Consider the following 13,572-nt stretch of genomic DNA (forward strand, 5'->3'; position numbering starts at 1 on the left):
ACACGGAGGCAGCAAGTGCAAGGCAGACGAGGACTGTGGCGGCATGGGTGGCCTGTGCCTTGACCAGCACTGTGTTTGCCCGGATGGCTACCTCTGCGGGGACTGCCGCCTCATGGTGTGTGTATGTGTGTGTATGTGTGTATGTGTGTATGTGTGTGTGTGTGTGTGTGCGTGTGTGTGTGTGTGCGTGTGTGTGTGTGTGTGTGTGTGTGTGTGTGTGTGTGTGTGTGTGTGTGTGTGTGTGTGTGTGTGTGTGTGTGTGTGTGTGTGTGTTGCTTGTTTGCGTGATTGTGCTCTCATGGCCTGAACCCACATGTATGTTGCGTGAGCCAGACTTGATTTTGCTGTCCGACTGTTAGATGTCCCATCCCTCACCAAATATGCCGCCTTTCCTTCCTCCCATTTGCCCTTTATCTCACTGGCTCGCCCTTGTTTCTGTGTGTGCGTGTTCGCTTGTAAGCTGAACGACTTCCTATATGGCCTCAACTGCACGTTTCCCAGTGGTGGAGGCAGCTGCAAGACCGATGCAGACTGCCACGACGGGACGTGCCTGCATGCCGCGGGACAGCGTGCCTTTTGCCAGTGCAACCCACTCTTTGCTTGCAAGCACTGCACTGCCAGCGTTCTCGACCTCGTTCATGGCCGTGCCACGTGCCACTAACTGAGCCCCATCAATGTTCACAGTCTTTTTCTTGTTTTGTCTCTGTTTGCATCATGCGTTTCCGTCACATGCACAACACGTCTGCGCTCGTGCACGTGCTCGTGTTGTTAGACCCCCAAGGGTTGATGTGCGCCCACTCCGCGATCCATTCTTCCCGTGTTACTCTTTCCGCACACACACACACACACACACACACACACACACACACACACACACACACACACACACACACACATACAACCTGTTGAGAGCTTTTTAATTGAGGGAACGAATAAAGAGACAACTGTTTGTTTCTGTGCGTGGTGCTTGCTGGGGAGGTGGCTGCTTGGTCAGTTGATCAACGCACACGCGGCAGCCAACAGCCAGCCAACCAGCCACAACCATCAATCAACCTAGTCGAGGAATAGATGTAAAACAGACAAGAAAAGGAATGAAGACAAGCAACAACAACAACGCCGAAAACCAAGACAAATAGGTGGGCAGGGAGGAAGGCGAGGCAGGCGAGCATCACAGCAAGGCGTCGACGCGTGTGAGGCCGCCACATGCGCTTGCGAGTTATGGCTGCGACCACGCAACACGCACGCACAACGTGACCACGCCAAACCAAACCAAATCCAAACCCAAACTCACACCAGGAGGAAGCAGCACACACGAATCAAACCCATTATGGACACATCCAGAACAAACCATGATGAATAGACAAAACCAGGTTGGGCCAAAGCTGCAAGCAAGCTAGACGCCACCGGCGTCGACACATGCAGAGACACGAGAACAGAGACTTCAAGAACAACACACGGCATGTGCCGTAGCATGTTCAAGCACATCGGCTGCACCGCAACAGCATGGTAGGGAGGTGCAAAACCGTACTACACATTCGCACGCATGTGTGACGCGACAATGACACTGACGCCAGAGTGTCTTTGGGGCAGAATCGCCAAGGGAAAGGGAGGAGAGGGCGCTTAAACAGGAGATTAAAACAACAAAACACCAGGTATCAAGTCGCATCACATCACACCGCGACCGTTTGCGAGCAACGCGCGCGCGCGAATGACATGCGGCGAGGTGCGTGCACGCACGTGCAGCCAACACACCGCACACGTCACACGGCACACAGCATATCAGCCAAGGCTGCGGTGTTCCAGCCAGGGCGCAGATGCCGTGCAACAAAAGAAACGCAATCAGTTAGGAACAGCGGTAACAGAGCAAGAGAGCAAGTTGACATACAGCACATAGATAGAACACAGAAGCGCAGAGGATGAGAGGGTGGAGCCAACCAACGCCTTGAATGAAGCGTTCTGACATCAATCAACATCAGTTGATCATGTTGGTCCTGTCATTTAGTGCTGGATCGGGAGCGACCGGGACAGCAACGCGTCTCACCGGCTGCTTGCTGGTTGGTGATTCAACACCCGACACCCCATCCGCACTCTCACCACCTCGCTGCAACTGCTGGTGGTGCTGGTGCTGCTGCTGTTGGCGGTGCTGCTGTTGTTGTTGCTGCTGCTGGTATTGGGGAGGCGGGAGTGTGACGCTGGAAAAATGGCCCGTGCTGGTGTTGAGAATCTCGGTTGGGCTGGCCGGCACGCCCGTTGGCACCGGCGACGAGGACCGCCTGAGCATCTTCTTCTTCTTCTTGTCCGAACCCGTTGCGGTTGGGGTGGACACTTCCCCTTCGCTGTTGCGCGAGGGCGATGACTGGTTGCTGCTCGAGCTCAGCGGCGGCGTCACCCCTTGGTGCGTCACAATCACACTGCTGGTACAAGCACCATCCTTTCGCACCTTGGTTCGCTGCTGCTTGTTTTGTTGTTGTTGTTGTTGTTGTTGTTGTTGTTGTTGTTGTTGTTGTTGTTGTTGTTGTTGTTGTTGTTGTTGTTGTTGTTGTTGTTGTTGTTGTTGTTGTTGCTGCTGCTGCTGGTGTTGCTTCTTCGTTTTCTGCTGCTGCTTGTGCTGCTTGCTCTGCTGCTTGTTGTGACTGCCCCCGCTGTCGCCCTTGTGACCACTGCCATTCGCATTGTCCAAGTTGCGTGGGGGAGATTGAGCGGGAAAGGGAAAAGCCGTTGGCGGCGCGGGCTGTTGCACGTACGCCTGCGAGTGGCGTGGGTGGTGGTTGTGGTTTTGGTCGGCCACAGGCTGGCTCGCGTGGTAGTGGGACCCAGCAGCTGGCGGCGTCGGCAGCAGGGACGTCACCGTGAACATCTCGCCAGACGCGCAGTTGGACAAGCACTCGTTGTCCGGCCCGCTCGACGCCACGGACGGCGCGGGCGAGTTGTACGAGGGGATGGTCACGGCGGGCATGGCGGCGTCGACGGGGCAGGAGGACGACAGCACGGGCGGGGTGGCAGCGTATGTGGCGTGGTCGTCGTGCTCGTCCTCATCAGCAGCGTGGGCGTCATGCCCGCTACCGCGAACGCTGCTGTTGCTGTCAAGGGAGCTGTTGGAGTTGTTGCTGGACTGCCGCTTTCGGCCGCCACGGCTGCAGGTGTTGCCGCTCGCCATGGTGCTGGCGGTGCTGCTGCTGTTGCCCATCGCAGTCGCCTCGCGCGCTTGCTGCTGCTGCTGCTGCTGGCGTTGCTTGCGCAGTGGCGAATCCCGCGCTGAAGAGCACGTTGAAGATGACACAGACGACGGCGACGACACCAGATGCACGCGCCCAGACAGCCCAGACGATGACGCAGAGGCTATTGTGGACGACGACGACGCCGGTGGCGGCGGTGGCGGTAGCAGCTCATCGCACGCAGACATGCTGCGCCCATCCTCCGCAGACCGTGGCCGCCTGTGCGGTTGGTGTTGCGGCTGCTGCTGCTTGTGTTGCTGTTTGCCGCGGCTGGGCTGCTGCGACTGCGACTGAGACTGTGCAGGAGCACCGGCACTGCTGCGCCAGTTCGAGGTGAGCTTTGCACTTCCGGGCGACGAAGCCGACTGCTGGCGACGATGGGACTGCTTCTGCTTCTGCTTGCCCGACTGCTCCTGCGGCGTCTGCGCTCTGTGCTGCTGCTGCTGCTTGCGTTGCTGGGATTGTTTCGACTGCTGGGCGCTCGAGCCGCCCGTGGCTGCTTTGGCGTAGTTGATGGGCCGCATCGTTGCCGAGGTGTTGGCGCCCCCGGGAGGGCTCTTGCTGCTGGCACGCGCTGCTTTTTGCTGCATGGCATTTGCCTGCGCCACCTTGCTGCTGTATGTCGGGGCGCCCTTGGGCAGCTGCGTCTTGGGCTGGGTGGCGCCTGTGTCTCGTGCCGGGGACGGCGGCATCGTCACGGTCGGCGTGGCCGGCGCACTGGAACTTGGCGCCATAGACGAGGGAATGGTCAGCGACGACACGCTGCTGCTTCGCATGTTCTTGCTGTTCTTGTTGCCTTTCTTCCCGCGGCCTTTCTTGCCACGTCGCTGACCAGCGCCGTCGTTGTTGCCAGTGTCGACATGGTTGCTGCCATGAGCGCGAGCGCTCTGCTGCTGCTGCTGCTGCTGCTGCTGTTGTTGTTGTTGTTGTTGCTGCTGCTGTTGTTGTCCAGACGACCGTTTGGTGTTCCCGTTGCCAGTAGCGCCAGGGTGTGCCGCGCCCTGCTTGCCCTTGCTGGGCCCTTGCTGTTGCTGCTTCTTGGAGGCGGAGGCAGCAGATGCTGAGGGCGCCTGGTCGCGACGAGCCCCACTGGCAAGCCGCTGCGCATACGATTGCGGTTGCGGTTGTGGTTGCGCCTGCTTCTGCGTGGACGACTGCGACTGCGCCTGCGCCTGCTGTGGTGGCTTTGGCTGTGGTGGCACCTGTTGCTGTTGCGCATGGGCTTTTGTCTCAGACGGGTGCTGCAACAGGCCAGCTCGCATACCTTCTGTGTGCCTGCCGCTGTTGCGCGTGGAGGCCTCTGGGGACTGTGACCTGGCACGGGCGCGCACGGTTGGGCTTCGCCTGTTGCGGCGTCCACCTTTAGAGTGGTGGCTGTGGCTGCGCTGTTGGCTGCTGCCCTGTGGCGCCTGCTGCTGATGGTGGTGGTGACCACCGGGCTGTTCTTGACGGCTCAGGGAGGACGACGCAGAGTGCCGACCATGCTGCTGCTGCTGGGCAGAGGCGCTGTTTCCTCTCACGCTACCACTGGCATTGCCTGCGCTCCGTGGGGGTGAGCCCTGCACGGAGGGTACCACCATGCCAGGCGGCACGTGGCCCAGCAGCGGGGCGGGCGCGCCGGCAACGGGCGCAGTCGGCAACGCAGGTGTCGCCACAGCAGGGTACCCGTTTGCCAGCACCATGCCCGCCTGAGGAGCCATTATTGGCTCAGACGTTCGGCGCTCGTAGCCGATACGCCCACTGCCGGCACCGCTGCCTTGACCCTGGTAGCCGCCTCGCTGAGCGCCAACAACGGCGTGGCGGGGCTGCTGCTGCTGCTGCTGCTGCTGCTGCTGCTGCAGGTACAGCGCATGTTGAAAGGCAGCATGCTGCTGCTGCTGCGAGAAGTGCTGGCGCGAATGGGAGTGAAACTGGCGCCCGCCCATGAAAAACCCTTGCATGTCGTCGCGGAACATGGGCGACTGGTGGCGTGGGCCTGGCGACGTGCCCGACATCGATGGCGGGACAGAGAGAGACGGCGTTGATGACGACTGCTTCGAGCCTCGCCTGGCGTTGCGATCGCGTCCGCCTCCGCCAGATACCGCCGTCGGCCCCGCATTGGCGCCGTCTGGGCCGCTGCCCATACCTCGCTGACTGCCGCTGCGATCACTGCGAGTGGTGATTCCAGCGCTGGTGACGGAGCCTGAAGCTTGCAGCTGGGGCTTCTGGCGGTGATGTTGGGGGTGCTGCGGCTGCTGGGACTGATGGTGGTGAAGGTGGTGCGATGAAGAGGACACCGCCATGTTTGTCACTGAGGCGCTTCGGCCCTCTCCGGGCACGGCTCTGCCCGGGTGGTCTGCCAGCGAAGCCGACGCCGCCGAGGCAAGCGCGTGCACATTGGTGTGGCTGTGACTCCTTGCGCGAACATGCTGCCCGTTGCGCCGTGCATCTCCTCGCTCACTGCTGTCTTGGTGCTGGTGCGGATGCTGCTGTCCGTGCTGCTGCTGCTGCTGCCCGTGGTACAAGTGCTGGCCGTGCGTCTGGTAGCCCTGGTGGTGATAGCCGCCACTGTTGTGCCGATGCCCACGCCCGCCTCCTGTGTGGCCGCCAGTTTTGCCGCTGCTGTGGTTGTGGTTGTGGTTGTGGCTACTGTTGTTGCTGCTGCTGCTGTGGTGACGGCGCCGAGAAGAGGAGGCGGTGCTGCCGACGCTGGTGCTGCGGCCGGCGGACCCGACGTCTGGGCTCATGGTGCGCGCGTGCGGGGACACGCCGTAGCGGCCGTACGCGCCTGCCATGGGCGGTGGAACAGGTGCGCCAAAGAAGTTCTGCTGCGACGACATGGCGAGCCCGGGGTAGCCCATGCCTTGGCGGGCGCCCATGCCGCTGCTTGCAAGCGCAAGGTTGTACTGGTGCATCATCATGGCGTACGCATGGTTCTGGAACATGCGCTGCATGTTGTCCTGGTAGTGTTGGATCATGCCGGTCACAGTGTCCACCAGCTCCTCCTGGCTCAGCAGCAGCTTGTTGGTGTCGGACCACTGCATGAAGAGGCGCTCAAGCTCGGTGAGGAACCCCATCTGGTTCTCAAAGCTGCTGGGCCGGTGCGGCGGCATGTGCGACACCATGTACCGGTTCAGGCGCCGCTGCAGCGACATGGAGGCCGACTGCTTGGTGATGTCCTCGTACTCGGCACAAAACGTCGCCACCATGACATTCTCCAGCTCAAGCGGCGGTAGGTGGCTGTCCAGCGTGTAGCCGCTGCAGCGCAGCAGCGCATACCGCAGCAGGCACCCGCCCCGCTTCTTCGACACAACGCCAATGCTGGGCACGGAGATGATGCGCTTGTTTGCGTGCTCAATGGCCGCCCGCACGTCACCATACGTGCTCTCGCACTCGATCACCTTAGCGTCCAGGTCAACCATGGGCGCCCCGACGCGGTCAATGTTGGGGATCTGGGCAAACGGTATCACCATCATCATGCCGCCGCCTGCGCCTCCGCCGCCACCACCGCGGCCCATGCTCATGTTGCCACCCACGGGCAATAGGCCGCCGCCGCCGCCACTGCCGCCGCTTCTGCTTCCACCAGTCGCATTACCGGTGCTTCTGCTGGGCCCGCTGGCTGACTGGGCGCCCGGGTTCTGGCCGCCGCCGTACATGTGGGCTGACCGTTGCTGGTGGTAATGGTTCGCCATGTGCTGCGACTGGTGCGGGTGGCCCGCGCCGTGGTGCGGCGACTGTGGCTGCGAGTATGCCAGCCGTGGTTGCGTGTGCAGCATGCGTTCCTGTTGCGTCTCAGGCGTTGGCACAAACCGGGTGGACGATGAGGACCGCTTGTTCACGTCGCCGCTGACATCGCCCACGCCCACGCCCACGCCCATGCCATCAAACTGTGCATGGTTGTGGTGCTGCTGCTGCTGGTGGTAATAGTGCTGTTGTTGTAGGTAGCGCTGCTGGGGCTGCTGCTGCTGGGTGGAGAGGTCGTGGTCGTCACCTGTATCGCTGTCGACGCCGCGGCCGCCGCCGCGGGTGCCAGCGCGACCGCTGCGCTCCATGGCGAGGTCCTCCGCAGTCTCCGTGTCACTCACAAACGCATCGCTGCCCGGAATGGCGCCACGCCAGCGGCCGGCCTGACCAGAGGACGGCTCGCGCTGCTGGCTCGCGCTGCGACGGCGGCGGCCGCCACCGCCCACAACAACGTCCACGCTGACGTTGACGTCCACACGGGTCGGGGTGGTGTCGCTGGACGACGAGGCGCGCGGCCGCGCGCCCGAGCGCAGGGGAACCTTGGCGGCCAACGACGCTTCCGTCACGGCCTCTGTGGAGAACGTCTCTTGTGGAGCAGTGGGCCTTGGGAGCTGGTCCGAGCCGTCCTGAACTCTGGCTTGCAGCACCACCTCGGCATCGCCGTCCACACGGCGGGTGTCGTTGGTTGTGCGCGGCGGGGCCGATCGTCTTCGGCGCAGCGACTGCTGCGGGTTTGCTTGCTCAGTGTTCTGAGGCTTGTCCTGTTGTTTTGATAACGTCGCATGCCTTGCCTCATGCTGCTGCTGCTGCTGCTGCTGCTGTTGTTGTTGTTGTTGTTGTTGTTGTTGTTGTTGTTGTTGTTGTTGTTGTTGTTGTTGTTGTTGTTGGTGTATTCTGTTGTCGAGAGGCTCGTGGTCATGTGTGTCATCTTCGACGTCCGCCTCAATACCGCTCACATCACCACCAGCGCCATCAGCAACCGCGCTAACGTTGTCTGGCTCCTCTGCTTGCCGCTGAGCCTGTTGCTTCTTCTGCTTGCGGTGCTTCTTGCCTTTTCTCTTCTTCCGTATTCTGGTAACGGTCTCATCACCATCTTGTTCTTGTTGTTGTTGTTGTTGTTGCTGCTGCTGCTGCTGCTGCTGCTGTTGTTGTTGTTGTTGCTGTTGCTTCTTCTTGCGCTTGGTTTGTGTGGGCGCGGGCTTGTTTGCAGGAACAGCCTCCGCCTCTGTCTCCGTGTCACTGCCGGCATCTGGCGCAGTGCGGGGGCTCTCAGGGGCGTCCCGAAGCGACCCAAACATGTCGCGCTGAAGGAGCTCTGTCTCCGTCTCTGTCTCGTCACCTGCGGATTGGTCGTCCGTGCTCTGCGGCGCAAGGATTGTGGCATCGGGGTCGTGGCCGCCCTCGCTGTCGTGCTCGCTCGCACCGCTCACATCATCGCTGCCCGCGCTGTTGTCGCCGCGGCTGCGGTGGTCCTGTCTCCTGTCAGCTCCACCACGCCCGTTTTCGTCGCTGGGTGTGCCCTGGGCGTCTTCTCCAGAGATGAACGTGGCAGCGCTGACCATGGCCTCGCTGGCATCCTCGGCGCTGTCTGCAATGCTCGCCATCCGGGTGGACATGGGGATGATGAGCTGGAAGCTGTTGACGGAGAACTCGTACGTGTTGGTGCGGCCTTGCACAAACTTGAGGTCGAGGCACGGGTGGCCAGTGACGGCGGGGAGGGTGAAGAGCGCAAATGGCGTGTCGCCCTCGCTCAGCATGTGCAGCTGGGTGAGGAAAATGTTGGTGAAGTAGAGGCGCACGCGCTGCTGGTCCACCGAGGCGTCGGGCTGTGTGGCCAAGACGACTTCTAGCATGAACGCCATGAGGATCTCGCGCACCTGCATCAGCTTGGCATAATCCCGCGACTCGAGATGAAACACAACATCAAGGTCGTTCTGAGGGGAAGGAGGGAAGGGGGAATGGTGGTGCAATGGTTCAAGCAGCGAGAAGAGTGTGAGGAAACTGGACATGCGTGCATGTGCCTGCATGCATGCTTGCAGAGCACATCAAGCTTACACGGGACATCAAACATACGCACACCTGCATACACACACTCACACGAACACATGCAGACAGATACATACCCGCATACACATATACAGGTCATATGCAGGTACACAAGCACACATATTTACACATGCACACACATGTGCACACGGACAGACACAAGTACACATGCACATGCACACACATGCACACACATGTGCACACGGACAGACTCTAATGGATAAACGTACGTATGCGACGGGATCATTGGCGACGCAATGGGTGGCACCGGAGCCTTCTAATCTCACGTCTTCGAGCCCGATGCCCGCCTGTGTGAGTGCTTGGTAGACACCGGCGATGAAGGGCGCGGGAACAACTTGAATGGGCGGGAGAAAATGGTGGAGGATCGTGTCCGAGGTGACAAGGATGGGGGCGGAGAGAAGCTGCCGCAACTTTTGGCGCTGGGTCGCATCGAGCGATATCCTGGCCGGTGAAGAGGTGACCGCGGATGCTGGTGTTGTTGGGGTGGTTGTGGTTGTGGTCATTGTGCTGGTTATGGCCGTTGGCGATGTGGAGGCAAAGAAAGAAAAAGGCCGGGTCAAATATGAAACGGAAAGGCGACGCTCAGGCGAGGACGGTGGTTTGTGAATGGACCGACAGTCGACCAAATGGAAAATGCTTCACAGGGCAAGCTATGGACGACGAGAAAGGGGCGAAGTGGTGAGGTGGGGTATGATTACAAGAGCCGCTATCGACAAACGGGTGTGAAGGATACACAAAGTGCTCGACACGAGAATGACAACGTCAACAACTGCACTCGAGAGACGCCGATACACGCTCGACACGAGCGGACAGCAACCAAACCGAACACAATGAGGCGCTTGATCTAAAACCCAGGCCTTCACGACTTCGTGAGCCACGGGCGTTGGTGTCTGTCTTCACTCGACAAACGCCAAGGAACGCGAAAACGAGACGAGAAACAACGGTTATGGGCACTGCTTGGTCGAAGAAAGAGCACCCCAAGCAGAAGCAGATGATGACGAGCAATCAATCAACAACCGTTTGCATGCACGCACGCACACAAAGCACGCAAGCGAGCAGCCAAAGGGTGGTGTTCCTCGCTGTTCTCGAGTGGAAGATACAAGCTTGGTGTTGGGCGACGGCAGGGATTGGAGAAACGAACAAGAAGACCGGGAAAAGGGGTCAAGCGGAGAAACGCACAAAGAAGAAGAAGAGACACAAGCAAGGTCGAAAAGGAAGGTGGGCGACCACAGGGGCCAGAAAGCGAACCGCTGTGTCGGTGTGGTGTCGGTTGTTGTTGTCGGTAGTGGTGGGCTGGTGGTGGGGGTGCTGAAAGGGATGAGATCAGCCGGCCGGAAACACAAACGAGGATCGTCGCTTGTTTGTGTCGATGCAGGTTGATGGCGTTCACACGCACGCGCACAAAGGTGCGCCAGACACGCACACGCACACAACCAGAGGTGAGGAAACAGACGTGATCTGGAGTGCAGAGAAGGGGATTGTGGTGGGGAGGGAGAAGAAGAGGGCAGAGTCTAGGAGAGTCGGGGAGTGGAGGAGGTGGGAGGGTGCACACCGTGCGTTGGCTCGAGGAGGGTCGTTCAACCCCCGCGCGCACACAACTCACGCGGGAACGGCAAACCGAGCAAGGAAAGGAGCAGGAGGAGGCGTGCAGCGACGACGACACAAACCACCAACAAACACAGGAAAGTGAAGCAAACCAGCCAGGCAAAGGGTTTTCAGGAGGGGAGCAGAGAAAAACGGAAGGAACAGCAAAAAAAGAGCGGCGCACAAGCAGAACAAGGCGGATCAGTCGCCCAGTCCCTGAAGTTAGGGAAAGGTGGTGGGTTGTCCTAGTTCTAGTTTCGTAGGACACCGTTGACGAGATCTGGCGGGCTGTGTTCAAAAAGCTGTGCGGTGACGAGCTGTGAGTGCTTGTGCGAGACCGCGAGCTGTGAGAACCTGTGCGAGAACCTGTGCGAGTGCGAGTGTGAGCGTGTGCGAGTGCTGTGAGCGCGGAGCGGCTTGGCATCAACAGGGGCCAAATGGATCCCACAAAGCAGCGATTGCAGGTGTGCTGTTGTGTGCATTGACACGTACTTTCCGCATGCCTGTTTGCATGTGTCGATACGTGTTTGTTCATCTGTGGTGACAATGTGTGAGCGTGCGTGTGTGCGTGTGTGTGTGCGTGTGTGTGTGCGTGTGTGTGTGCGTGTGTGTGCGTGTGTGTGCATGTGTGCGTGTGTGCGTGCGTGTGTGTGCGTGTGTGCGTGCGTGCGTGTGTGTGTGTGTGTGCATGTGTGCGTGTGTGCGTGCGTGTGTGTGCGTGTGTGCGTGCGTGTGTGTGCGTGTGTGCGTGTGCATGTCTGCCTCTCTCTCTCTCTCTCTCTCTTGCTCTTCCTTCCTTTCCTTCTCTCTCTCTCTCTTGCTCTTCCTTCTCTCTGTGTGTCTCTCTACCTCCCTCGCTCGCACACACACACACACACTCCTTTCGACCACAGCAACGTGTAACGCTGTACTGTTGTGTCGATTGTACAGGCTGCCAAGCAGTGGTTTCAATGCTGGCAGGATCAAGAACTGCAAGAGAAACCGGCATCAACATCAACCCGCCAGCCCAAATCAAAGGGAGCAGGCACAACACTACAATCCATCTCCAACCAGATGAACGTCCCTCGACAGGTGCGTGCATGTGTACATGAGGGGCGCGTTGACCTGTGGGTCACCTGAGTGCTTCCTTTGCGGTGTTGTTGTTGTTGTTGTTGTTGATGTTGTTGTTGTTGTTGTTGTTGTTGTGGTTGTGGTTGTTGTTGTGTTTGTGTTGTTGTTTGTGTTGTTGTTGTTGTTGTTGTTGTTGTGGTTGTGGTTGTTGTTGTGTTTGTGTTGTTGTTTGTGTTTGTGCTTTTGTGTTTGTGATTGTTGTTTGTGTTTGTGAATGTGTTTTTATGTTTCGTGGGCTCACACACCCCTTCCATCTTCACGCACCGTTCAATTGTGTCGACTAGACGCTTCGACATGGTGAGAAACGCGATCAGGGACACGCCAGTGGCGCTGCTAAGAGCGTCGCACCGCACACGGAACACCTTGCACAGGGGGTCGCAGAGCACACGCGACCACCAGTAGACACGGCATCAGCCTCCTCCTTTTCCTCCTCCTCAGTGCACCATCAACAGCCACAGCAGAGGAGGCATGCGCATGCGGAGACAGACACAAAGACGCCCAAGTTGCTCCACTCTCCCCGGAGTGTGGAAGGGCAAGCGCTCGTGACGGATGAAGCGCACAAAGCGAGCGAAGCAGAGCAACAAGCCGCCCAGGATGTCATTGCAGAACTGACACACGTCAAGTCCGACTGGGAGACGGTGTGTGTTTGCATGTGTCCGTGTGTGTTTGCTTGCTTGTGTACCTGCTTGCTTGTGTATATTGTGTGCGTGTGTGCGTTGTTTGTTTGCATGAGTTGTGGTTGTGTCGATTGATCTCCTGCGGTGCTGGCGAGCTCACTTTGTGCACCTTTCGCACGTGCGCTTTCATGGTTGGGTTAGGCGCTTGACTTGATTGAATCACTCCAAGCAACGGTTGTTGAGCTCTCGTCCGCACTCGAAGACGTACGGCAACTACAACTGCTGCTCTGCCTGTTGCCGATGTGCTTGCACATGTGTGTGTGTGTGTCTCCGAGTGCGTTTGTGCAAGCATTTACAGTTTTGCTGATACACTCCTTCACTCACTCACTCTTTTACCCACTCACTCCTTCACCCACTCACTCTTTTACCCAATCCTTCATTCGCACGCACACACACACACACACACACACACACACACACACACACACACACACACACACACACACACACACACACCCTCCACTACAGGAGATGGAGCGGAGTGCTGCGCTTGAGACGCGGCTGGAGGTGGCCGAGAAGACGGTGAGCGACTACGTGTACCAGGCGCTCATGGCACACGTGGCGGCACAGGGCGGGGCAGAGCAGGGGCCACCAGCACCAGCAGAAGAAGAACGAGAAGCAGAGGGGAGAGAAGAGGAAACGTGGGAAGAGGAAACGAGGAAAGAGGAGGAGGAGGAGGGAGTTCGGCAGCAGCAGCAGGAGGAGGAGGAGGAGGAGGAGGAGGAGGAGGAGGAGGAGGAGGAGGAGGAGGAGGAGGAGGAGGAACTGCAACAGCAGCGGCAGCGAGTTGGAGTGGAAGGGCCGCATGACGCAGGGGCTGTGACAGCAAGAGTATCACAACAACAACTGCAACAACAACAGCAGCAGCAGCAGGGGGAGGAGGGGGAAGAAGAGGAGGGAGAGAAGAAGCACTATTGAGCTCATGACTGCCGACACGAGTGGATGACATTGAGATGGGAATGATCTGTGGTGCAGGGACCGTGGCACACGTGCATGTGCGCGATGGTGAGATATGTCAGGGTGAAAGTTGAAGTAAATGACATGAATGAATGAATCAACAAATGAGTGTGGTGTGTGCCAGTGAATGTAATGTAACACGTCTGTTGGACGGGTGGGTGAGTGCAAAGCAACCAACCAACCAACCAACCAACCAACCATGCATCAGCCTCACTCAAGCTTCGCATTTGCACACACAC

General features: G+C 59.0%; 3 protein-coding genes across 3 annotated transcripts in view; 2 read left to right on the plus strand and 1 right to left on the minus strand.

Annotated features, from left to right (window-relative positions):
* Nucleotides 1-945, plus strand: part of PTSG_08876 (uncharacterized protein) — a 1,999-nt gene extending 1,054 nt beyond the window's left edge. The window contains exons 4-5 of the mRNA XM_004990205.1: nt 1-115; nt 461-945. The exon at nt 1-115 is cut by the window's left edge and continues 79 nt beyond it. Of these exons, the coding sequence (XP_004990262.1) occupies nt 1-115; nt 461-661 (316 nt within the window). The 3' untranslated portion in view covers nt 662-945. The remainder of the gene's footprint in view (nt 116-460) is intronic.
* A 1,027-nt stretch (nt 946-1,972) lies between these two features.
* Nucleotides 1,973-10,679, minus strand: PTSG_08877 (uncharacterized protein; the record flags this gene model as incomplete). The annotated part of the gene is made up of 2 exons (XM_004990206.1): nt 9,215-10,679; nt 1,973-8,872 (listed from the first exon to the last, which is right to left on the minus strand). Exons 1-2 carry the CDS (start codon nt 9,506-9,508, stop codon nt 1,973-1,975), a joined length of 7,194 nt encoding a protein of 2,397 aa, XP_004990263.1. The 5' UTR covers nt 9,509-10,679.
* A 173-nt stretch (nt 10,680-10,852) lies between these two features.
* Nucleotides 10,853-13,426, plus strand: PTSG_08878 (uncharacterized protein). The gene is made up of 5 exons (XM_004990207.1): nt 10,853-11,053; nt 11,520-11,660; nt 11,984-12,337; nt 12,518-12,580; nt 12,845-13,426. The coding sequence occupies exons 1-5, from the start codon at nt 11,027-11,029 to the stop codon at nt 13,292-13,294; spliced, it is 1,035 nt and encodes a 344-aa protein (XP_004990264.1). The 5' UTR covers nt 10,853-11,026; the 3' UTR covers nt 13,295-13,426.
* Nucleotides 13,427-13,572: the final 146 nt, after the last annotated feature.

The sequence above is a fragment of the Salpingoeca rosetta genome (genome assembly GCF_000188695.1).
Source record: "Salpingoeca rosetta unplaced genomic scaffold supercont1.25, whole genome shotgun sequence".
Lineage (NCBI taxonomy): Eukaryota > Choanoflagellata > Craspedida > Salpingoecidae > Salpingoeca > Salpingoeca rosetta.